The sequence below is a fragment of the Magallana gigas genome, chromosome 6, assembly GCF_963853765.1.
Source record: "Magallana gigas chromosome 6, xbMagGiga1.1, whole genome shotgun sequence".
Taxonomy (NCBI): Eukaryota; Metazoa; Mollusca; class Bivalvia; order Ostreida; family Ostreidae; genus Magallana; species Magallana gigas.
Window position 1 is genome coordinate 12,727,504 of NC_088858.1, and position 25,084 is coordinate 12,752,587.

At 36.2% G+C, this 25,084-nt stretch overlaps 3 protein-coding genes across 14 annotated transcripts in view; 2 read left to right on the forward strand and 1 right to left on the reverse strand.

The window, feature by feature from the left end:
• Nucleotides 1-10,845, forward strand: part of LOC105346307 (Pleckstrin-like protein domain-containing family G member 1) — a 29,269-nt gene extending 18,424 nt beyond the window's left edge. For all 9 annotated transcript variants that reach the window (XM_066087020.1, XM_066087019.1, XM_066087025.1 and 6 more), the window contains 10 exons: nucleotides 171-271; nucleotides 453-569; nucleotides 908-1,058; nucleotides 2,082-2,282; nucleotides 3,429-3,545; nucleotides 3,722-3,817; nucleotides 4,729-4,858; nucleotides 5,566-5,738; nucleotides 6,000-6,083; nucleotides 6,839-10,845. In XM_066087020.1, the coding sequence (XP_065943092.1) occupies nucleotides 171-271; nucleotides 453-569; nucleotides 908-1,058; nucleotides 2,082-2,282; nucleotides 3,429-3,545; nucleotides 3,722-3,817; nucleotides 4,729-4,858; nucleotides 5,566-5,738; nucleotides 6,000-6,083; nucleotides 6,839-10,054 (4,386 nt within the window). In that variant the 3' untranslated portion in view covers nucleotides 10,055-10,845. The remainder of the gene's footprint in view (nucleotides 1-170; nucleotides 272-452; nucleotides 570-907; nucleotides 1,059-2,081; nucleotides 2,283-3,428; nucleotides 3,546-3,721; nucleotides 3,818-4,728; nucleotides 4,859-5,565; nucleotides 5,739-5,999; nucleotides 6,084-6,838) is intronic.
• Nucleotides 10,846-12,223: 1,378 nt separating this feature from the next.
• LOC105346306 (potassium channel subfamily K member 2) lies at nucleotides 12,224-24,497 on the reverse strand. 4 transcript variants are annotated; one of them, XM_020074539.3, is made up of 6 exons: nucleotides 24,365-24,497; nucleotides 17,671-17,866; nucleotides 16,414-16,575; nucleotides 15,699-16,031; nucleotides 13,170-13,357; nucleotides 12,224-13,057 (listed from the first exon to the last, which is right to left on the reverse strand). In XM_020074539.3, exons 2-6 carry the CDS (start codon nucleotides 17,813-17,815, stop codon nucleotides 13,004-13,006), a joined length of 882 nt encoding a protein of 293 aa, XP_019930098.2. In that variant the 5' UTR covers nucleotides 17,816-17,866; nucleotides 24,365-24,497; the 3' UTR covers nucleotides 12,224-13,003. The 4 variants fall into 4 exon arrangements, with proteins under 4 accessions (XP_019930098.2, XP_019930097.2, XP_065943099.1 ...); XM_020074538.3 differs by lacking the exon at nucleotides 24,365-24,497 and adding an exon at nucleotides 23,755-23,886; XM_066087027.1 differs by lacking the exon at nucleotides 24,365-24,497 and having other exon boundaries at nucleotides 17,671-17,950.
• The window catches only part of LOC105346311 (usherin), a 52,523-nt gene continuing 46,189 nt past the window's right edge, over nucleotides 18,751-25,084 (forward strand). Inside the window, exons 1-2 of the mRNA XM_066087197.1 lie at nucleotides 18,751-19,815; nucleotides 24,406-24,565. Coding sequence (XP_065943269.1) covers nucleotides 19,151-19,815; nucleotides 24,406-24,565 — 825 coding nt within the window. The 5' untranslated portion in view covers nucleotides 18,751-19,150. The remainder of the gene's footprint in view (nucleotides 19,816-24,405; nucleotides 24,566-25,084) is intronic.

Consider the following 25,084-nt stretch of genomic DNA (forward strand, 5'->3'; position numbering starts at 1 on the left):
TATGAAAAAAGAGCAAATTTACACTCTGAATAAGTAGCATTATGAAATGTACACTCAAACTTACGTAACAGTTCATAATAGACTTATTATGAATCAGTTTAATCATAAACTTATATAAGCTTATTATTGTCTCTCTCTCAATAAAATTCAAAATCCCTTTATTATTTCAGGGATACATGAATTATCTGAAAGGATCAACACATCTCCATCTTTCAGCAGATGACAAAGATCGATTGTTTGGGAATTTATTACAAATCTACGAATTTAGTAGGTACGAATTTAGTTGGTACAGCAACATATGTGGCATAAAAAGAGATGGAAGTGTTGCTACTGCCTTCAGACAGATACATCTCTTGATCAGATTTCAAATCTATCAACTTTTACACTGCAATATAGCAGTTTAATTGAAAGTTAATTTAAAGGTTGGGTGATTTTTGTGAATTTCGATTCAGGCAATTTCTAGTGGAGTTAGAAGAATGTGATGACAATGCAGCACAGATTGCTGAGTGCTTTGTACGGAACAACGAAGGCTTCTCCGTGTACACAAACTACTGCACAAATTACCCCAGGTACTCTAATTGTTATGTACATATATGAACAATTTCAAAAATGGAATTCATGTGTCATAAATGGAATTCATAGGGAAAGGTTTATGAAGTGGTGTTTTTTTTTTCTTTAAATGGGCAATTTGCATTCCTTTTGGGAAAGCTTAAAATTCCTTTTCTTGACATAAGTGAGATTTAACCCTTGTTTGAATTGCATTTTGTGGTTAAGTCATGCATTGAAAATAAACCAATTGATGGCTTTTGATGATATGTAAATACTGAAACCAAATACTTCCTATTTTATCTACAGTGCATACACAAGGTAACTTATTGTTGCGTTACAACTCTCCTTGTTATTGCAGTGCCGTGGAGATTCTGACCCGAGTGATGAAAGATGCTGATTTGTCGGAGATTTTTAAGACCCTGCAATCACTCCTGAATCACAACCTACCTCTGGGGGCATACCTGCTGAAACCTGTCCAGAGAATCCTCAAATACCACCTCCTGTTGCATGTTAGTATCCAGGTGTCGAGTGTCTCACACCTGTGTACTGTGACCAGATCATACTTCATACCTTGCATGCTGGTCTAAAGTATTAATTTGTTACTGTTGTGATACATGTATCAAGTAATGTTTTATTGTAAAACTACCATCACAGCCTGTATAGCTGCTACTTTAACACAAAATTAATTATCTAGAACTAAAAAAGGCGACAAAATTTTAGGCATGAATTCCCTTATCACCCCCTTTTTTGCTGGGAATGTTGTCTATTTTAAAGTAAATAGAGTTCCATCATTCTTCAAATTTGGTCATCTTAAAGTTTTATGGTTCAAAGTATTGTAAAGTGGCATTAGATAAATCAGTGCTACCTGGTATTTCTATTTTTGACCATTTAAAGGCAGTCACCTCTGAGTTATGAATGAAGTCTTGTGACTTTGTGAGATCATTCATTTAAAACTCGGAACAGCTAGGGCAGTCAATGGCCCTCACATATAGTATTACATTACCCCAAGCCTTGACAAGGTGTACTATTGATATAATGATTTGTATAGTCTTTGAACCATGGGCTTCAACTATTGACTCTTTTGCTTGGTAATTGACTTCAAAGAAAGACTTGTATTCAATTTGATCGGTGAAGGACTTGTAGAGAAATATATATCTATGTATGAGTTGACATCAGTTTTGTAGTCTCTGTATTGGCTTTCTTTTTTTCTTCTTTCAATCCTTTTGATCCTCCCAGAAGTGATCCTCCAGTGTCAATGTTCTTTTTTTTTCTTCTTTTATCATAGATCACTATGAAGTCACTGATGTGCTTTTTCCATATGTGTATATAAGTAGTAATGTATATTTTCATAATCAAAAGCATACACTACATACACATGAACTAGTATTGGCTGTTTTGCCTGGAAAATAGTAGTCTAATACATACAATACTCGTATATTAAAGCTTGTACTGTTGATTCATGAATAAATTAGGGATTCCAAAAATATTTTTATCGTACAATAAAATTTTATATTTTAAATGCTCCATTGTAGAACATAGTGAAGAATTATGACAAGGCGGAGGATGGGTACGAGGTCGTAGTCCATGCCCTGAACCAGATGACTGGGCGTGCTCAGCACATCAATGAAATGAAGCGCAAGCATGAGCATGCAGTCCGAGTCCAAGAAATCCAGAGTACACTGGAGGAGTATGAGGGAGAGGATCTCACCACCCTTGGGGAACTTGTCTTAGAGGTCAGTCCTCATTACATTGTGTGTGTGTGTGTGTGTGTTTGTGTGTGTATGTTAGGTATAAAGTGTGTGGCCTCATTATGTGGTATGGTTGATATATTGATCCTCATTCTGTTGTAGTTTGTGTGTCCTTATTCTGTTCTGTGGTGTATGTCCTCATTCTGTTCTGTGGTGTGTCCCTCATTCTTTCTGTTGTGTGTCCCTCATTCTGTTCTGTGATATTTCCTCGTTCTGCTCTGTAGTGTGTGTCCTCATTCTTTCTGTGGCACTAAGTGTCCTTATTCTGTGCTATGTGGTATGTCCTTGTTCTGTTCTGTGTCCTCATTCTGCTCTGTGGTGTATGTCCTCATTCTTTCTGTAGTCTAAGTCCTCATTCTGTTCTGTTGTTTGTATCCACATTCTGTTCTGTGGTATGTATCCTCATTCTTTCTGTGGCACTAAGTGTCATTTTTCCGTTCTGAGGTGTATGTCCTCATTCTGTTCTGTGGTGTGTGTCCTCATTCTTTCTGTGGTGTGTGTCCTCATTCTTTCTGTGGCACTAAGTGTCATTTTTCCGTTCTGTGGTGTATGTCCCCATTCTGTTCTGTGGTGTGTGTCCTATTTCGTTTCTGTGACACTAAGTGTCCTTATTCTGTTCTGTGGTGTGTGTCCTATTTCGTTTCTGTGACACTAAATGTCCTTATTCTGTTCTGTGGTGTATTTCCTCATTTTGTTCTGTGGTGTATGTCCTCATTCTTTCTATGGCTTTAAGTGTCTTTATTCTGCTCTTTCGTGTATTTCCTCATTCTGTTTTGTGGTGTATGTTCTCATTCTTTCTGTAGTCTAAGTCCTCATTCTGTTCTGTGGTGTGTGTCCACATCTGTTTTGTGGTGTTTGAATGACCTCAATTTGTTCTATGGTGTGTGTGCATGTCCACATTCTGTTCTGTGGTGTGTGTAAATGTCTTCATCCTGTTCTGTGGTGTGTTTCTTTTGTGTCATCATTCTGTTTTATGGTTCATGGTGTCCACTTTTGTTTTGTGGTGTGTTCCTTCATTCTGTTCTGTGGTATGTGAGTGTTTCTTTATTTTGTTCTGTGTAAATGCATGTTATGAATAGAGGGAGGGATTGAGAATAATGTTACTGACTTCATTTTTGATTGTCTTTATAGGGAGCTTTCCATGTTTATGGGGCCAAGACATCTAGACAGGTCTTTTTGTTTGAGAAAGGAGTTGTGATTGCAAAGAAAAAAGAAGATTCCATGCTTAGCTGCAAAATTTTCATCTTGGTTGGTATTTTAAAACAATTGTTTACATATTTTCTACAAGCGTTTATTTTATAATGAATCTTTTATTGACAATCAAGCTTTTTGGCTGTACAAGATTTTTTGTATATTTTGTTAATTACTTGATAAGTATCTGTAGTATTTTAGTCAATATGCATGCATGGTTTTTTTTTCGACAGTGTTCTAACCTAATGTTGGTTGAGAGCGTCCCCAAGGAGCCTCTTAGTTTCCAGGTGATTCCCTTCGATAACCCCAGAGGACAACACACTCTCCAGGTAAATATGTTTTTCCTTGTAGATTACATATACTATTTGCTTTGTTATGACTCCACAGCCCGCACTTATGAAACATATACAGGTAGTATACCTGTAATTGATTTGTCCTGTGTTTTTTCCTTGTTCAAAGCAAAATCAATTGTGATATTTCAAAGGCCAGTGAACAGCTTGGGCTTAATGTGTTTTTTTAATCCAATTTCCATCAAATTTAAACTGCACACTGAATAAATGAAAATGAAATGATTTGGATGTTGAAATTAGCTGCTTTCTTCTGATGTGTTTAAATCAGACCCATTGCTGATTCAGCTTCAATGAATAGTTTTTGTTAGGTCTGAATCATGAATTTAAATGTTAGAATGTCTGAAACAGAAAAAATTATTCTAAAGATGTGGGGGTCAATCCTGTCTTGGGAACACCCTCTTATTTACAAGTACATTACATGCACTTCTTATTCAATATACATCATTTGTTTTCTTTTACTATGTTATCTGTGATTATTGAGGCATTAAACAAATTGCTTTCTTTTGGATCTTTAATAGTTGTATTGGAAAATGAAAGATTTACATGTTTATTAAAATTTGTTAAATTGGTATGGTTAATTTCTCACCTCTGCAGGACTCAAAATCGATTTGCTATATATCCATAAATTCATTATAACAGAGTTCATAATAAATATAACTTTAGAAAGTATTTAGCCAGTGATGCTGCAAAACGCTACATCTGAGATGTGGCTATTCTGTGTTCATACTAATTACATAAATGTATGTTATCTTCAAAATTTACTTATAATGAGTCACTTTTACAACAGTTGTAGGTTGACAACCTGTATTGAATATGAAAGAGAATTTAAAAGGATGATAATTATGATGGGTTTTTCAAAGTACTAACTTAATAACTATTTTATATCTCAGGCTAGAAATTTGGATCAAAAGCGTAAATGGTGTCAAGAAATCAAACGCTTGATCTTAGAGAGTTACAAGGAGAAAATTCCAGAAAAAGTCAAAGGTCTTGTAATGCAGCTCGGCAAAAGTAAACAAGAGGGTATGTAAGACTTTATATTTACATTTTTAACTGTCTTTGTCTGCGATAACATTACAAATCAATTTTGAACCCTAAAACCCAATAACTACATGAATCGTGAGTGACACAAAATTGGCATGTCTTATAGCGTAACCGAAAAACGGTATTGGCTGCTCCGCGTAGTAAATTAGCATGTACTACATAAAATATAGTGGATTTAAACAATGTTGTTTTTATGTTTTAAGTGTACAAATTGGAAATAATATAAATATGAGTAGTAAGGAATCATTCTTTGAGTATTATAAGGTGATACATGTAATTTCGGTTGGGGCGTGGTCAAATCTATCATAAAGCCCTTCGGGCTTTATTGGATTTGAACATGCCCCAACTGAAATTATCACCTCATAATACTCAAAGAATGATTCCTAATTCCTTAATTATGAGGAGTCAGAAATGATTTTAGGGTTGTCTATAAAGGATTTTTAAAAACTTTTTAAATTTCAAAAAAAGATGTTTTTGTATGTGTGCCTTCCATGATAAAATTCAGAGATGTGCTGAAAAAATGAAAGGCTATAAAACATTCTACATACAGTACATGTACATAAGAAGTGAAATGAAGCCTGGATAATGTGACTTAAATTTAATTGTTGATTGTCTGACTAGAATACACAGAAATGTAATTCATCTACCGGTATATATACATGTGTATTGTTGTTTTATTTTTGCAGAAAATGTAGATTCTGGGACACCAAAGAAATTTCACCACCAGAATGCCCCAGAGTACCTGGAAAGGAGACAAAAACTGAGGAGGAAGTCCGGGGGAAATATTCTGTCAGACATCTTAAAACCACAGCGAGCCAGAAGGAACCATAAACGCAATGAATCAGAAAGCCCTAGAACCGTGAGTAGTGAAGGATATACAGCTAATATTATTCAACAGTTTTAATGAAGTACCAGGGAACAGCAAATTTCATTCTCTATTTTCATAATTTGTCATATTTGATCAGTTTATAATTAATAACATTTGAAAGATCTAGGGACTTCACTGTAAGTAAGCTTGTTTGGCTGTTTGTTTGCTGTAACTGTACTGAAATTGTGTGTTTGAGATACAGTGTACATTACGTATTTTTTTGGTAATTTTATTTCATTTATAAATTCATAGTCTCCCACGGAGAGAAGGAAATTCCCTGGGTCATCACCAGCCCTGGGCAAACAGCAGGGGACAGAAACTAGTGAGACCACCAAGGTATAGTACATGTACTATTATAGCAGTTTTTCAGAAAGAATACAGTTAAACCGTTAAAAACAGTATAGCGAACACGCTTAAAATAAATTGACCCTTACAGCGAAGTGATTTTCATTCCCCGTGACTATATTGCATGTTGTAAATTTGAGGATAGAACGATTTACGCTTAAAACGAAGCAAAATCGCCTGTCTGTGGCGCTTCCTTTTACTGTAAATTTGGTCAGTTTGATTTTTGCTTTTAAAATATTCATAGTACGGACTGAGGAGTTTAATTTCATGTTTTAGAAAACTGAATCATCGTGGTCATTTATATTTACCTCAGTTAGCCGAGGAGCCATGTATAAAAGATAATAAAAAAAGTTCAAATTTTAAAGCTAAAATGTTTTGATTCTTTATTTACTAAATAATAGTTTATAGTCAAAATTATTATATTTAAAAGTTCTGATGGTAAAGTTGACCACCCAGCCTTCTTAATGTACAGGTGGATATACAAGTTCACATTACTAGGTTCAGGTTTATTAAAGAAGAGTTCAGCGTGGTGTCAATTATTGAAGATTGTATCCAATTCGACAGCTGTTGAAATTAAAATATGGGGATATTTTCTTAACAAACAATCAGCTCATAGTTTTTCAATATTAATGTTAACACAAGTGCCTGACAGTGAAATGAAATATTTTGCAAGTATCAGTAAACAGTCTTTAAAGAGTACCCCAGATTTTATTAGAAATTATCAAATTTTATGTTTATATTTTCAGACTGGAAGGAAAAGCAAGGAGGAAAATGCTAATACTGTTAAAAAGACGCCATTGAAGCGAGAATTTTCTTCCCCTGTGAGTCGTAGCACAAGTTTTCGCAATGCTGTCAGGAAACAACCGCTCACTTCAGTGGGCTCCAGTGATGACATAATGGCCGATACCAACTCTAACAAGACAACAGAAACATCACCCTCCAAAAGGACTCAAAGTTTCCGCCTTGCCACTCGACTATATCCAGTCCTCAAAAACGAAGTTGCTAGCCATTCTGCTTCCTCTTTACCTGGAACCTCACTGGTTCAATGCAAAGAGGAATTGCCCCCTTCTTCAACTGAAGATGGAGTGTTTGCTTCTGGTGAATCAAATGTGGACCAAAGATACTGCAGCATGCCAGCCTTAGCTAAACCTCAGTCACCCTCCATTAATGGTTCAAGTGCGCGAGGCAGTGATAGTCATTTAACTCGCAGACTGAGTAGCAACAGTTTCAACCTTGGCAGTCCCTCCAAAAAAGTCATTGATATCAAGCAATACTTCTCCAGACCCAAAGAAAACCTTGAAAATTCTCAAAGCTTAAAACAGGAAAGTAAATCTGTGATTGCATTTCATGATTCGTTTTTGAAAAAAGCAGCAGAAAATTCCCCGGAGAGATCGCCCAAGCTTTACCCCAGGACAATATCACTAACTAAACCCCTCTCTGTCAGCAGCATGTTGCAGTCTCAGCCAAAACCACAGATTTCAAGTGAAAAGGAAAATGAGGATCCATGGGTTGTGAACACTAAAGCAGCGACTGAGGACCCCCTCAATTCAAGTTCTTCTTCTGTTGGACAATACAAACTCAAGCGCTCTCCGCTAAGGAAGAAATCACACCAAAGGTCCCGCTCTGTGGATTTTGAGGCAGATGAAGAATCAAGGAATTTTGACTGGATAGTTTATGCCAATAGAAACTCTCTGCCACTATCAGGAATTCCAAAGGGAGGTGTTTCTCATCAAGAGGGGTCTCTTGACCCAGAAAGTGAAAATCTTGCATCCCAATCACATGCCCGGTCGAAATCATTCGATGATTCTCTAAGTGTTCCAAATCCTGTGTTAAATGAAAGTGCGACCACGCCCTCTTTCAGGTCAGCAAATAAAGAGAACTATTCACACAGTTACAGTCAGCTGCAATCAAATTCTCAAGGATCTCAAAAATTTCAAAGAAGTTACTCCTCTACTATTCCCTCTAGAGAGACAAATCATTCTTTTCCCACAGCTCTAGGTTCACAAGAAAAGCCTTATCCTTTATCATATATTTATGGTGCTTATACAACTTCAGGTCCAGAAACTGTTAGTTCATGTAGTAACATGTGGCCAGGTAGTTACTTACGAACACCTAGTTACTTTGATCAGTCAGGAGATGTATCCCACGATACACCTTTAGAGGAAGATGCATCTTTCCTGTCTTCACTTCCTGTGATAGTGAGAAAGGTGGAACAGCCGCCCCATTCTAAACTTTCTCGTTCCTATTCCACACCCTGTGCTCAGACGGCAAAGATTCATGGAGCACGGCCTCAGTCTTGTAATATGAATATGAATGACCACGAGAAACTTGTCGCCGAGATGGAAGATTACATGAAGAAATCTGATTCCAACATTACACTGTGCTCGCAGCAGAGGTTTCCTGTGCCGAACATGGAAGACAGTCGTAACGATCTATCAGTTCGGTTTTCTTATGCATCCACGATATCTGGATCATCTTATGAAAGCTCTGAAAGTTTAACAGACAATCAAAGCTCAGAGAGCATTATTGATTCCTGGCAGCCCAAACCAAATGTGAAAGAGAACGTTAACCGTAGGTCTGGTTCCTATGACAACACTGCTCCTGATGCTCATAGTGAGGCAAACAAGTCTAGTATATGGTCATTGAATTCCTGGTTTAATGCTTCCAGAAGAGAATCTCCTCCAGATCTTCAGTCTGTTTTGCATGCTGGAGAGCTAGGTAGTGAAAGTATTGGATCTAGAATGGCCAATCAGGAACCGCTTTATGCTGAATTGCCAAACCATCCCTTGAGTTCAGAATCTCAGAGTTTTAACAATGTGTCAGTTTCTGTAAGGGCAGAGACCGTACAAGATGAACCGGTGAATTTAAAGCAGTGTGATTCAGCATATTCCATTCAGAGTGAGGAGGAAGAAACTAGCAAGTCAAAAGGACCTACCATATCTCGAGCAGATAGTTTTTATGAGAAAAGACTCTCCATGGCTTTCAATGATAGTGAAGTGTTTCGTGATTCAGCCGTTTTCTGTGATATTGACTCTACAGAACTGTCACCTGAAGTAAAATATGAAAAAGAACCTCCTTTCAGAAGTTCAGTTGACATTGATTTTGAAAGAGAGGGCCGAAAAAAAAGACAGCCAGTCAAGCAGTATGTAAAGGAATTGGAGGAGCAACAAAGATCAAAATCAGCAGAAAAAGTGACTGTTCGACATCGAGAACCTGGACTAATCATAAGGCAAAAAATGGAGAGCCTGGAAAAGCAGGCAATGAGGAGCCAAAGCTGTTCTAGACCAAATAGTATCGAGAGAGACCTCCGACGAAGTTCGACTCCTGGACGTAGCATCTCCATCAGTCCAGCGCGAGATTTTCGTCGTAGCTCTACCCCCTCTCGCAGTATGACAGAGAGTCCCATCTTGGAAAATGACTCAAATAGGAAATCAACAGGCAGCTGGTTCTCACTACCGCAAAGTTCTGAAAAGGCTGACAGCAAAACTGAAGACAACAACAGGACATCTGCAAGAACATCCAGCACAAAATCACCAGTTACCAGACCACCCTTCAGGAACCGTTCAATCAGTCAGGACCGGGCCGGCTCTCAGAGGAACTCTTTTGTGCTCTCCAGTGACCATTCTTCGCAGGGTAGTACCTCATCCCTCCACACCGGTCGGACATTCAGATCGCGGTTTCTGAGCGAGGACAGTAGTAAAGCACCTCTGCGTCTCAGTCTTCCAAGATCCAATGTGAACGCTAGTCTCGAGGATATTTCATCGGACCGGTACTACCAGCGCGAGCGATCTGCACCACCCTTCAGTGACCAGCTGTCCAGTCAAAGGACCAGTGGGATGAAACACTCCCTGTCTCTGGGGAGACTGGACAGTCTCAGTACGGACATTGATAACCTTGTCATCATGAAGGGCTGGGTCAGACAGCTCATTGAAAAATTCCAACCCAAATCTGATGATGTGTGATAATGTACAATACAATGTTCTTTGCCTAATTTTAAGCATATTTATACTGTCAATAACTGAATGTTTTATACCTTATACAGTTTTTTTTTTTTAAATCAAATTTGATATGTCCTCTTTTTTGTCAAATGGTTGTGACTATTACATAACACGGCGCCATTTCTACTTACAAAAATAATATTCACATTCATAAACATGCAATTCCTGTGCAAGATTTGTGTTTTGCTTTTAATTTCAGTACCTATGTTAGACCACTAACAGGTTAATAGCTGTGATATAATTCATTGACACTATTGAGTTATCTTTCTTATGTTAACTCTCTTTTTTTTTTATTAAATCCTATTTGCTTGGCTCTTAGTTATAAGTGGAGTTACTTTCTAGACACGAAATAATCATAAACTAGTGATTATCATGTAATGTTTTTATTCATTGTCCTACAGTAATTGCCTTATGAACATGCAAATGTCTCAATGTGATTAGTAACTAAGTGCTATTCAGAAGTGCGCTGTACATAAGGAACAGCTGAATACATAAGATCATAAATGTGCAATCTGTAAAGTTCTGTAACGGAATCATACAATAACACTGCAAGCCTTGAATCAGCATAAACTATGCAATTTTTTCATACTTTGTAAATTGTAATATATTTCAGTGCCTTGTATTTGTTATATATTTTATAATTTTGTCTATACACAGGTATGGTCATTTTGTTTTATGAATTGACTATGATGCACTGGTGCGTTCATTGATCAAATTTAAGATTTTATAATAAAAATAAAACGATCTAAAATATATTAAGTGTTTGACCAATATTCGTTTATTTTTTTAATTTGACTCAGTTGTATGATGAAAAAGTCTGAATTTACGAAGACCACTTACGTTTAAATTATTTTTCCGTTGAGAGTTACTGTAACCTTATCTGTATTTTATTTTCTGTTGCAATAATTACAACAAATTTATCTATGATGACCATAGACATGTAACATATGCCGTATATCCGGTAATTTTCGCGATGGTTTAATTTTCGCTTTTTTCGCGATCACTTTTGTATCGCATTTTATTGAATACGCAGAAATGATATCTAGTATTATTTTCTATAACAAAATTTTCAATCGCAAAGAATGACTGAAGCAAATTAAAAATCTTTCACAGTTTTCCCATTTTCGCGAGAAAAAACCCGGATATACGGTATGTGAGATGTAGATAAATAGAAAAAAATTGTTTCTTTTTTTTTATTTGTTTGCTATAAACAACATGAAGAAAAAACATTTTTATAAAGAACTACATTAAAATGTAGAATTAAATTGTCTATAAGAAATATGTGAAAGGTTAAATTACGCTATTTAATTTAACTTTCACAGATTTAAATATGACTACCGAATAATGTTTGACTAGACTTGCCACACTGACACACGGCAGGAAAAAAGATAAACGCTCTTAACATTATATAAATAGTGCCTGTTTTGGAGGGTAACTGTTGAAATTCACAACCCCAGAAAACCATTGTTAACCGACGCGAAGCAAACAGGCACTATTTATTTTATTTTGTTATACTTTCATGTTAAATACTGAAATCTGATTGGTTAAGACGCAGTTCATAATTCTTTCTATTACCCTCAGCGTTAGCAACGCACTTAGCAACGGGTAACATTAAAAAATGTTACATGCGCGAAAATTATGCGCGTACGGTTCGCTGTAGAATTCACGTTATTCCTATATAAAAGTGAAATTTTCTTAAAAATTAAGACATTCAGTATAACAAAATAAATAGTGCCTGTTTTGGAGTATAACAGTTGAAATTGACACCCCGATAAAACCATTGTCAACCTTCGCTTCGCGTCTATTTATATAATACTGAATGTCTTAATTTTAAAGAAAAATTTATTGCTTTTATACAAAAATAAAGTGAATTCTACGGCGAACCGTACGCGCATAATTTACGCGCATGTAACAATTTGTTGCGTTACCCGTTGCCAAGTGTGTTGCTAACGCCGAGGGTAATAGAACAGATTACCAACTGCGTCTAAACCAATCAGATTTCAGTATTTAACATGAAAGTATAATAATACTAAATACCATTGTTAGTCTGGCTTTGAGTATACTTTTTTTTCCCTTGCTTTTCCGCATGCATATTTCTAGCATTAAAAAACTAACAAAGAGTGGTAGCAAAAATATTTTTTTAATTTATTTTATTTATTATGTATATAATACATATTCAGTCATATTCCTAAAACAACTAGCGCAATGCTAAGGGTCACAACCCTTTCAAAGAAGTGTCTAAACAAAACTATGAATCGTTTCCCAGTTGAAATGGTGACTGCAACTCACAAGGTTAATAATTTGGCATCTGTGTGCTTTTGTCATGTTGTAAATTTTGAATTTACCGGTTGGCAGTAAATACAAAATTTGTTGTGAATTTACTGGGTGGCAGTAAATACAATTTATTGTATATTTTGTACTTACTGCTACCCGGTAAATTCAAAATTTAAACCGTGACGCATTTATCCCAGAAAACGGTATCACAATAACCAACTTATTAAATTCATCGAAAACGGTACAAAACAATGTCAATTGTATTACATAAAATAAAGGCACAAATTACAATGTCTTGATGGTCACAAGAAAGAGTTTAAGGATTCACTTCACTTCAATCACACAGAGGGATAATTTACGGGTAGTTCATAGATCATGTTCCGTAGTCACCAACTGTCCTCATGTTTCAGCCACAAATCAGAGGATTTACCAACATATGCTCCTCATCTTGTCCATTAAGGATTTGAGCCCCGAGGTCGTTCGTTAAACTTGGTTATCCATTTGCCTGTTATGGTAGTAAGGACTTCCATTGAGAACTGAGTTGAGTACTTTCAAACTATTGGTGACTATACCCTATCAGCATCTGCATAATGCATCTACGTTGCCTTTGGGAATAATGATCATTAATGGTCTTTTACGCTAGGCCTTTATTGGGTCTTTCGTTTCTGCGGGTTTTTCTTTTTCTGAAGATTCCTATTAAAGAAGAAAAGAATAGATTTACTTATTTAGTAATACTATTAACAGTAGAAAAAAAGCAAAGGAATTGCCGACTTTTTACAACTATAGTAAGTCAGAAGTTATATGCCTTGTAAACCTTATTTTCGTCTTTCTCTTTTTCGTCTTTCTCTTCGTCGTCAGTCTTTGACTCGGGTGCGATCCGTTTGTACAAGTCGGTAATGTTGGACAGGAGCATGGCTACACTAGCCAGACCTAGCAAGATCCACACACTGCTCAGCAGCTTGTACAGGGCGCGGTAGTCGTTGTCAGATGTACCTGGGGGAAAAAACGTCACTCGTGAGTTGAATATATGTCAACTTTCAGTTCGCTTCGATATATTCTTGTGTATGTTTCACTTTTCTTAGTTATATCTACTTTTTACGAAAGACGAATAGGGACACATAAAAAAATATTTTTATCTCGTAATTACGAGAAAAGATCTCGTTATTACGAGTTAATTTTCTCGTAATTACGAGAAAAAATCTCGTTATTACGAGTTAATTTTCTCGTAATTACGAGAAAAGATCTCGTTATTACGACTTAGTTATCTCGTTATAACGAGAAAAGATCTCGTTATTACGAGGTAATTATCTCGTAATTACGAGAAAAGATCTCGTTATTACGAATTAATTTTCTCGTAATTACGAAAAAAGATCTCGTTATTACGAGTTAATTATCTCATAATTACGAGAAAAGATCTCGTTATTACGAGAAAAGATCTTTTCAAAATGGTGCGTTTTATTATTCTATTCTCTTTATGTCAAGTGTATGAACTACTGCAATGTCTTTTATTATACACATACTTAGCATAATCATCGCTTAGAAGCATAAACAGAATTTGATATAAAATCGGACCAATCAGTTTTAACGAAATTTCAGAGGAAGGAGCAAAGCAGGTTGATTGATGAATTGATTGAACTATATATTGATTAGAAGGATACATGTAATTTGTTTTCAGACTCCAAAATGTTGATATACAAAATCAATTATTTTCAATATACATATAGGTTGTGTATGGACACAATTCAGGTAAATCCTGTATATCAATGATTGAAACGACATAGTCATTAAAGTCAACTGTAACAATAGAATTGTGTTTTTACGACAAGGTGTACCTGGTATTTACTTCGGAGTGGAATTATGATATGTAAGATGAAATGAGAATTACATGAAGTTCTTTCCACTTATTCATATTAGTTAAATGTCAAATCCGATTAATTTATTTTAAAAATTAATGAATAATGTCCGGTGTTATTTAAACATTAATCAGAATTGAATTAACGTTTATGGAAAGGGTGAACCAGTCGACTTGGAGGTGTTTTCAGAAATGCACCATTTATATAAATCTTTTTTCGTAATAACGAGATCTTTCTCGTAATTACGAGATCTTTTCTCGTAATTACGAGATAATTAACTCGTAATAACGAGATCTTTTCTCGTTATAACGAGATAATTAACTCGTAATAACGATATCTTTTCTCGTAATTACGAGATCTTTTCTCGTAATTACGAGATCTTTTCTCGTTACTACGAGATCTTTTCTCGTAATTACGAGATAATTAACTCGTAATAACGAGATCTTTTCTCGTTATAACTAGATAATTAACTCGTAATAACGAGATCTTTTCTCGTAATGACGAGATAATTAATTCTTAATAACGAGATCTTTTCTCGTTATAACGAGATAGTTAACTCGTTATAACGAGATCATTTCTCGTAATTACGAGATAAAAATATTTTTTTATGTGGCCCTATTCGTCTTTCGTAACTTTTTACGCGGAAATGTTTGCACTGGGAAAGCTAATCCAACAGTACTATTTTGTACATTCTCAATATCAGCAAAAGAAACCTCCACACAAAAACCTATGTCATCTAACTATCCAAATATTTTTCCTGCTAAATTTTTCAAGAATGTATTTGAAATCGTCAAATATTAATAAAAAAAAAAGACTTTGGGAATAGGATTTGTTATTATAATTTGGTGCCTTATTTAGTTGGTCGTGTCACTTTGATAAATATAATTATACTAGGGATCTGAAGAGCATCATAATTATTTGACAATTATCAAAAAATGGGGGTGTATGTATTTTACGACTTTTCAGTGTACAAATTATGTCTTTTAATTCTTCGATCACGCAGCATTATGTTAAGAAGATCGGCGAATACAACTGGACAACTACTATTTTATTAATCTTTAAATACTTTGTTTAATACCAAAGGTAATTTCAAATGTATCGGCATTGTCATTTTTCTTAATATTCGCATCTCTGTAATACCTTTTCCATTTTGAATAGAACAACGTCCTTAAAACCAGAACATCAAATCTAAATACATACAAAAAAATATGCTGAAAGTGTTTGCGATGTTTAACTTTTACGCATAATTTAATTTCTAAACAATGAAAAAAGTTCTTGAGTACATGGAAATATCATTGATTTGTTTAAGACGTTAAAGGTTATATAAATACCAACTCGAATTTCATCATCATAAAACTCTTATTAAGTACGTGTACGAGTTATTGATCCATGCCAATTTTTTTATACCACCAGCACTATACTTATAAAAAGGACACCCACACACGTAAACACACAAAGAAAAATATTAAGATCTAACTTACCAATAACGAAGTCTCCGAACCCGATGGTTGTCATGGTAATTATCGTGTAGTACACGGCGTCCCCGTACGACCAGCCCTCAATGGCGGCAAAAATCCCGGCTGGGATCAAAGACATAACGAGAAGGATCAAAGCTACCAATATCAAAGTTTTGACCAGTTGATCTATTTTCTCGTTTTTCTTGATGAAGACTTTGTCTTTCAGTGGCTTTAACAAGCCGTCCAGTTTTTCACCTAGTCCCGCTAACACAAGACCCATGATGGATATTCCCAGCAAAGCATAGATGACGATGAAGGCTTTGCCGCCACTAGTGGCTGGAGCCTGATTACCGTAACCTGAAAGAGACAGTTTACTCCAGATAATTCTGAGAAAGAATGATACATTTCGTGCAGACTATTTCTAAAGAAAATGGGTTTACTCCATATCTGAGACAGAACAGAAATATACATGGCACGACTCCATTTATTGACTTGGAGCAATATGTGAAAACTGTATATATACGTGTTGAGAGCAATATGCTAGTAACTCAGTGAGTACTCACTTTAGACGATGCAGTTCCTGGAAAGGAGCTGCATTAAAAATAATTTTGACACAGTCTAATATTTTTCCGAATGATTTAAATGAACGTACATAAACTAAATATGTCTGTGTACTGCAATATTTGATGTGACAAAGGTGTTCGATACACATTCTTCATCTTTTTTTAGTAATACTGACCTATGGTAGTGACTGCAGTCATCGCAAAGAAGGTGGAGCTAGCGTAGTCCCACTGCGAGGCTGATGTCTGGGAGTCGGTGACCAGCACCCCGTCATCGTACGCCTGGATAATGGCCGTCACGAACTGGCGCACCTGGTCCGTGGTCACACAGCTACTGACGGCTAGAAAATAGAAAGGGAAGACACGTGATAAGCGACCGACAGTTAGGGTAATTACAGGGAAGACACGTGATAAGATACTGACGGCTAGAGTAATTACAGGGAAAACACGCGGGATAGGATACAGTTAGAACAATTACAGGGAGGACACATGTAAAGATACTGACAGCTATAACATGGAAGACACGTGTTAAGATACTTTCAACTAGAGTAATTACAGGGAAGACACGTGTTAAGATACTTTCAACTAGAGTAATTACAGGGAAGACACGTGTTAAGATACTGACAGCAAGGGTAATTACAGGGAAAACACCTGATAAAATACTGACAGCTATTACATGGAAGGCGCGTGTTAAGATACCGTCAGCTACAGTAATTACATGGAGGACATGTGATAAGCTACTGACAACTAGTACAATTACATGGAAGACACGTGATAGGCTACTTACAACTAGAGTAATTACAGGAAAGACACGTGTGAAGATACTGAGAGCTATTACATGGAAGGCGCATGTTTAGATACCGACAGCTAGAATAATTACATGTAAGACACATGATAAGCTACTGACAACTAGTACAATTACATGGAAGACACGTGATAGGATGCTTACAGCTAGAGTAATTACAGGGAAGACACGTGTTAAGATACTGACAGCTATAACATAGAAGGCACGTGTTAAGATACCGACAGCTACTATAAAGTTATTACATTGAAGACACGTGATAAGCTACTGACAACTAGTACAATAACAGGGAAGACACGTGATAAGATACTGACAGCTAGAGTAATTCAGGGAAGACGCGTTTTAAGATACTTATAACTAGAAAAATTACAGGGGAGACACGTCAAAATATAGTCACAGCTACTGACAGCTAACTGTATTACAGTTACATTGGAGATTAATCAAAATGTTGTCATACAGCCACCGATGGCTAAAATAATTACAAAGAACACATCAAAATGTTGGTCCCTTGTTATTATGAAACTTGATCATTAAGTATACAATTATACATCCTTTTTCATACAAATTTCATAATTTTGGCCCTCCGTTATTTGGGCGCTAAAATGAAGAAAAATACTTCGGAATAAATTGTTACCTCCACTGAAGTTGAAGTATGTGGCAGATGCAGTTGTCTGGGTTTGTAACTCATTCGTGTGCTCGATTCCGTATAAAACGGCCCCACCAATCAGCACATAAACGACCACCACCGTAATTAGAATTAGCAAGGTTTTGGTTTCCATGGTGAAATCCAACGAGTTTTAAGTATAGGCCTACACGTAAAACAGGGTTTCCTGAAAGTAAAGAAACCAGTATTTAACGAAATTATTTTCAGACCCACACGGCACGCCAGAATCAGACTAGACTGTTTTTGACACTCGCCTTAGATATATATAAATAAGTGAATAACTAGACCGAAACTGTCGTTTAAATGAGGGTGGATTTAAGTATTGGTGGGGTATTTAAACGACGATCATTTCATACTGTTTATTAAACATTTCATTGATATACAAAGCGATACTCATATACTATTCACAAGGAATTAACGACTGCAAGACCATGCACTGTTCAGTACAACTTTAAGATTTCTGACGATGATCGGGATAAGCTGTAAACTGTATGCTGGGTGTGTAAGGTGGGGGTGGGGGTGGGTAGTGTTGTGGTACTTGACAATTATAGACGCAATGGAAACCAAGACGTCAGAAAATGTCTTCTGACTCGTATCTATTCAACTGTTTTCGATGAACGTGGGTCGTCTGTTTTGCATACCAACACATAGAATGAAATATTTCTGAATCTTTAAAAATTCAAAATATTTGTATGTTGCACGAGATATTTAAAGGCACCGGCCTTATGTGTAAAATGAACACATTTACATTTCGGTGAAAAGAGGTTGAAATTTTATTTTATTTGATCGAAATAAAACTAAACTCACAGCAAATACAATAAAACCTAGGTTTCAATGTTACTCCATGTAAGATTTACTTCTCGTATGGAATAGATTCCATTAAAAAGGTGCAGTGTATAAATTGTTAATTCTCCAATTTAACATAAAACGTGTTTTGATGTCACAAACTACTTTATCGTCATTATTTTGCAACAACGATTTCGCTTCAAAATACTGGCAATACAGTAGGGTATGCCATAAGGTTAGAAGTAGGTTTGAATTGAATGACAATTGCCTGGGTTTTTTTTGTTTATTTATTTATTGTATATCACTAAACCCTAGACCTTTCCACGCCCTCCGTCTAACGGCATGGCTGCTGTATTGAAAACCCTACCGACACAATCCACCCGATGCATGGTTTTTCCGACCATGGTGTTATATTGCCCATGGCTCCCGGATTTTATTGCTATGGTATAATTTAATTAAAGATAGGTGTATGAACCTTTCTTATACGAGGCTTAATTGGAGAATCTTCTAAATTATGCATAAGGTTGATCTGACTCCTGTTGTTTTTCACGATGTACAGCAGCTTCTCCGCTGTTCTTCGACCGTCTTGTACATATCGTTTGATTGGAACATTCTCTTGTTGATTTACTCAAGTTAAACTTGATTCCGGTGCAAAAAGACAATAATGGAAGCAAGAGTTTTGAGTTCTGGAATTTCAGTTCGAACAAAACCTTCCCCAAAGTGCCAAATATGGAAACAGAAACGACTGTTTTACGATGAAGAAGAGTTTAATTCATTTTCAGGCTTTCGTTCTTCATCCAAATTTTCTCATCAGTTTCGCGCTAAAACTTCTCATGTATACCGACAGTTTACATCCCCCGGTGCTATATTGTTGTCGATCATGGTGATCTTGCTGAAAACGTCACCGACAACTGCTCAAGTGACGCGTCCCTTCCCGGAAGTCCACAACCTAGCGGAGAACCGTCCCGTGGTCAGTAACCCCTCGGACAGCGCCTGTGGGGTCCCCACCAGGAACGCCTACTGTGAAAGCAGCATTTATCCCATCTCGGTCCAGCAGTGCACGCAGTTGTTTTGTGTTCAGATTTGTCCAAACAGGACTTCCCTCCCCGACCCACTGGATCTGTTGATAGCCACTAGCCCAGGGCTAGGGACTTGTGTGGTGACAGATGCTGTGAATGTCCACCCCAACAGCCGCCTGGGGGAGTTCTCCACGTTCTTTGTACAGACTGGTCAGCTTTGTTATGTGACGCCCTCCAGTCTGTTGCGCGTTGGGGCAGATGAAGGTTTCACTGTAAGCTTTTGGGTGTGGCAAGAGGCGTCCAACAATGGGTAAGATAATAAAAGGTCATGTGTACACAGGCAAAAGCATGTTCTAGAAAAATAGCCTCTACCACTTGCCCTACATCCTCAATCAATTGAATGCTTTTTGATCTAATAGAAAAAAAAGTGATCTGGTTTTAAGAGTACTAGATACTGTGACAGTTTTGCATTGATCACCGAATTTAGATCTGATTAAATTCGCGGGGCTAATTTTCGCGGTTGACTGGATTTTCGAGGGTTTGTTCGGGGCGTAAGATAAGCAACCATAATCCATGTAGGTTTGTTATCGTAGGATTTATGATTTACATTACATTCTTTTTCAGCGTGAATATAAAATGTGTTGGTTGTTAGTTTATTTTAAATTCATAATTAAGCATAATCGTCCAAACGCAAAGTATAGAAAAGTTGGTACATGTATAGAGGGCAATTCACATTGCGACCAATCATCAATCTAATGCTAGTACATCTTCGCTAGCCAGGGGTTTGCGGTCCACTCTGCTCCCCAGTTCGTTGGGAGCAAAGTAAACGCAACAGTTTATGTTCATAACTATATTAATTATCTGTGTTTATTATACGTTATTAAAGTTAAGTAATATAATATATAAATGTTTTTAGTAATTTTAGATCAAATGATTACAATTCGTGGAAGGTTAGCAGCCAAATTATTGCGAACATATTCTAAACAAAATTGTAAAGGTAGTCGTCCATGTGTACATATAAAGAAGAAAAGTAATACCTGGTAGAGGGTACAGGTAATACATGTAGAGTACGCTAACACAACACAACACCCCCCCCCCCCCAAATTATTTTGGAAGAGTGACTCCCCCTTTCAAAAACGATGCTACATGCCCGAAATTCTGTCTACAGGTTAACTACAATATATCAAACCTTCTAGCATTAAAAAAACATAACCTACTTGTTCAACGGCATGTCGTTTTTAATAACATTATTTTTTTAAATTCCCCTCGTTTCCGCAGGGACGAATATACTAAGTATAGTTACTATATACGTCCCTGGTTTCCGGCCTTGAAAGATCACGTGGTTAGGAGAAAGGAGTTTTACCTGTCTGATTTACGCACTGGCTTTGAATCTATATACAATGCAAATGTCTAAAGAAGACAAAATGAGAGTTCGTTCAATCAAGTAGAGCATCGTATGTATTATCGTTTTATTAAATCGTCAAAGTTTGGTAGCAGACCTAAAAATGATAACTGTTACAAGTTTCCTAAAACATTAATAACGTTAGTCGCTTGATATCCTCAGCTTAGAAAAATGTTGTGAGGGTGGGGGTTGGGGTATGATCTATAGAGAGGTGGACAGGCATTGCTCTACGTCCACCATTTATTGCACAAAAATGTGTATATAAATGAAGGCTATATGTATGATATTAAATCTCTAAGATTTGCCCCCCCCCCAAAAAAAAAACAGAAAAAAAAGAAAAGTGGGACTGCTTCACTTACCACACAGCCCACTTCCATACTTGCCAACCTCCAACATGTGAAAATCTGGTCATGACCAGATTTGGAAAGTAAAAAATCTGGTCATAGCGCGTAACGACATTCACGACATATTTACCATGCGTTTCATAGGTATATACAATAGAAATATGTGTTTAAACTTATGTGTAATACTTTATTTCAAAGAAGCATTTTAACTAACAGTTGCTGATTTTGAATTTTGTAAAGTGATCTGACACAGAAAATGGTAGGTTGTGTTTAGCTAAAAAAAAATGCAAAAAGAGTTTCTGCTTCATTAACCTTGCTTTTGAACTCTGTAAATGATGGCATGAAAGTTGTGACTTGGAAGACTTTTGTGTATTAAAAAGCATTCTATACATGACTTTGCGTTTTTGAATGTTTAGTCAGATCATTTTGGGCACAAAATCCAATATTCAAATGTGCGTTACATAGAACACAAAAGCCTCGTTTTGTACTCGATTACTTTGTTTTACCTATGGGACTTCATTTTCCCAGATATGCTGATAGGTACAAAAATATCGTTTTCTTTTTGTTGGTTTTGATTCCGCTGGCCCCAATGACCTTTTCTTATTGGAAGCCATCACACTTAATGATTTACACCTTCGCTTATTCAAAACAACTCACGATAATAGCGAGCGCAGCGAGGCGGCGCGAAGCGCCGCTCGCGTAGCGAGCTCCATAGACAACGTGTACGAACGGAGGAAATTCGAGTTGAAATCTGCACATTGTTCAAAGAAAATTTTGTGGACCCGCGTGAAAACGTTCTACTATCCCAGTGATCCTTTGCGGTGCATAACAACATGGTGGAACAGTAAGTGTTTCTACGGAAAATTCTTACCTCTACATCGCATAAATCATTTTCATTTAACAATAAAAAAAAATCCTTCTAAAAACATTACAGTAAACACATAAGCTTACGTAAAAAAAACTGAACTTTTGATGACGTCATTTCCTTCTCCGAATTTGTCCGACAATTTACGAAAACTGTCGAGCGCAAAAGAATGTTAACTATGACGTCACAAAGATCTCGCGTTTTAATTTCCCGCGATACATTTAGAAGTGGATCAAGCATATGTACTGGATCATGTAGGAAGTACTCAGTATCAGTGTTAACGGTGACTCTTTGGCTGATTAGTTTTGTTTTGATGATTTTTTTTTTGCTTAGTAAATACACATGGAAGTTCCATGCTAAATTTATTGTCACATTGATCCAATCATATATGCATACGTTAGCTAGGTAGGTGACAAAAAATTATTAAGAGAGAAAAGTCTAATCATTATTAGATCTACGTGCAGCCACGTCATTTTGTAATGAATAGATAAAAGAAAAGAATTAAACTGTTAAAATATCTACCGGTACATGTATTTGTTATATAGTTGCATATGTGGTCATCACACACTAAGAAAGGGGTGAGGGCACATGTCTTCAACGCTTATATAGCGTATACAAAAATTAACAAGATTTAAAACAAAATTAATGTCACAGAGGAAAATAATTAAAACACAGGTTACAACAAGGAACAAAATGAGAAATAACAGACAAAATTTATTTTTTACTGATTTTAATGATCATTATTAAAAGGTAAAGAAAAGATAAAAACATAATTGTATCTACATAAAAAAAAAACGGCGTTGTGTTTATCAAAATATTTTAATACAATGCAAGTCTGTTTAACATTTTATTAATGCTCTGTTGTAGTTTGTTTAAGTATATAAAGACTAGGAAGGGCCATTGGAATAAAAGTTTGATAACTTCGGGTTCCTTGCGGTGGTAAAAGTTTTCGAGACAAAGCCAAAGTTTTTTGGTTAGGGCAAGTCCACGGGTTGCATTTATCAATGATGACAGATGTGTGGTTCCTTCTGCGCTCGCCCCAACGGTCACACCGTAAAACATATTAATTACACTTAATGTGTCTGTTATAGCCATCGGCATTGTTTACGCGTTACTCTGCTTGGGTTCATAACTGGAAGTCAAACGCGCAACGTAATTTACGAACCAAATCCGGAAATCGGGAGATTTTCGGGTTGTTCGACAAAAATCGGGTGAAAAGCATGACCCGACGGGTCATAAAAAATAATCGGGTGAAGGGTTGAAAAATCGGGTGTGACCCGACGAAATCGGGTCAGTTGGCAAGTATGCCCACTTCCCCTATACCCTATTGTACCCACCAGTAGGTTGGTGTGTGATAAATTAGAGACACATTGTTATTCAGGATGTGGTGTAGATTTTAATTATATATAACAGTCAGCATTGTATGAAAGATGTACAATTAGATGAAGAGTCTCAGTGATTCATTGAGTTTGTTGCTAAGAACATATTCTTTACCTTGTTGAAAACTTCACCATCAGAAATATATTGATTGCATGTCCGTTCTATGAATAATAGATGAAAACCTTAAAGAAAGAAATTGCTGAATTGGATCAATAGTCTATTATGATACTGTTAATTACCATAGAAAAATTCACTTACTTGTATGGATGACGATGTCCATGCAGTTGTATCCTGTGTAATGAATTATACACAGCAGGGGTATAAAGTGGCGGGTAACTGGATCTTATATTGACATATTAAACAGTTTGTAATGTCTGAATCAGTCTCCTAAGCTCATTTATTGATTCTAGCTGTTTTGTTGTTGTTATTTTTTCAACAGAAAATCTGAAATATTGACCAGTGTAAAACTTCTAACGTTCACACAGCTGTAATTAGCATTTAAAAGACTTGATGGCTCTACTTAATATAGTGCCAATCATCTATGATTGTGTCACTGTTTGTTGGAAAATGACTTTCTCCGTAAATGTAAAAGTATAAAAGATAATTCACTCAAAATTCTTTTCACAAATTCTTATAGATTTATGTTGATCTTTTGTTGATTTGTTTTTTACCCACCATTTCAAGGAAACCGTATTTCCCAGTTTCATTTTAATGATGAAATAAAGCTATGGAATTTAAAAGTTGATGAAGCAGAAACTGAAGATTTTAAACTGTTACCAAACTAATTGCATCCACTACAGATTGCATGCAAAAAGAGATGTACACCATTCAAAAGAAGAGATTGTTTGTAGTTGAAAGAATGACAAACCTAAGATAGGAACATTGATGGCTGTATATGTTTTCCTTTAGGACAATCTTCCAGAAAGTCTCGGACAATGAAGAGCTGGTTCTGGAAATTATCCTGGCTAATTCCCAGCTGACCCTGGTCTACAGGGGTCAAACACCTGTTGCCTCAGTTACCTGTAGCGAGAAAATACCTCAGAAATCATGGACCCACTTGGCTATACAAGTATTCAATCAATATTTCAATTGTTTAGATAAAACTTATTACAATGTTTGGGTACTCCATTTTTCATTGAAATGCGATCAATCTTTTCTGAATAAAATTATTTTTTGTAACTAATTTAAAAATACTTCTAGTTGATTTTAAAACATTCGTTGGAGACTACAACTATTTACCTATCTCCATTTTCCCTTTCTGTTTGCGTTATTGTGTTTGATCTGCCATTTCACTCTCGAGAGATAATGGGTGTTATCAATTTGGTTGAAAGTTGTTCAAACAACCATACTTGCATCTACAAGACTGAACAATAAACTAAGGAGAATAATGACTGGAGTCCATATTTCACAGCAAACTCTTAATATTTGTATTATTTTTATAGATTTTAGATGTGTGTCTACTTGACATTTTTCACTTTGCATTTTTTATCATATGGCATTTAAATGTTTCATTTTGATAAATATTTAGATGAAATAATCTTTTAATCTTGGAAACTGTTTTAAGGTGGCTAGTGTTAGATTCACAAGT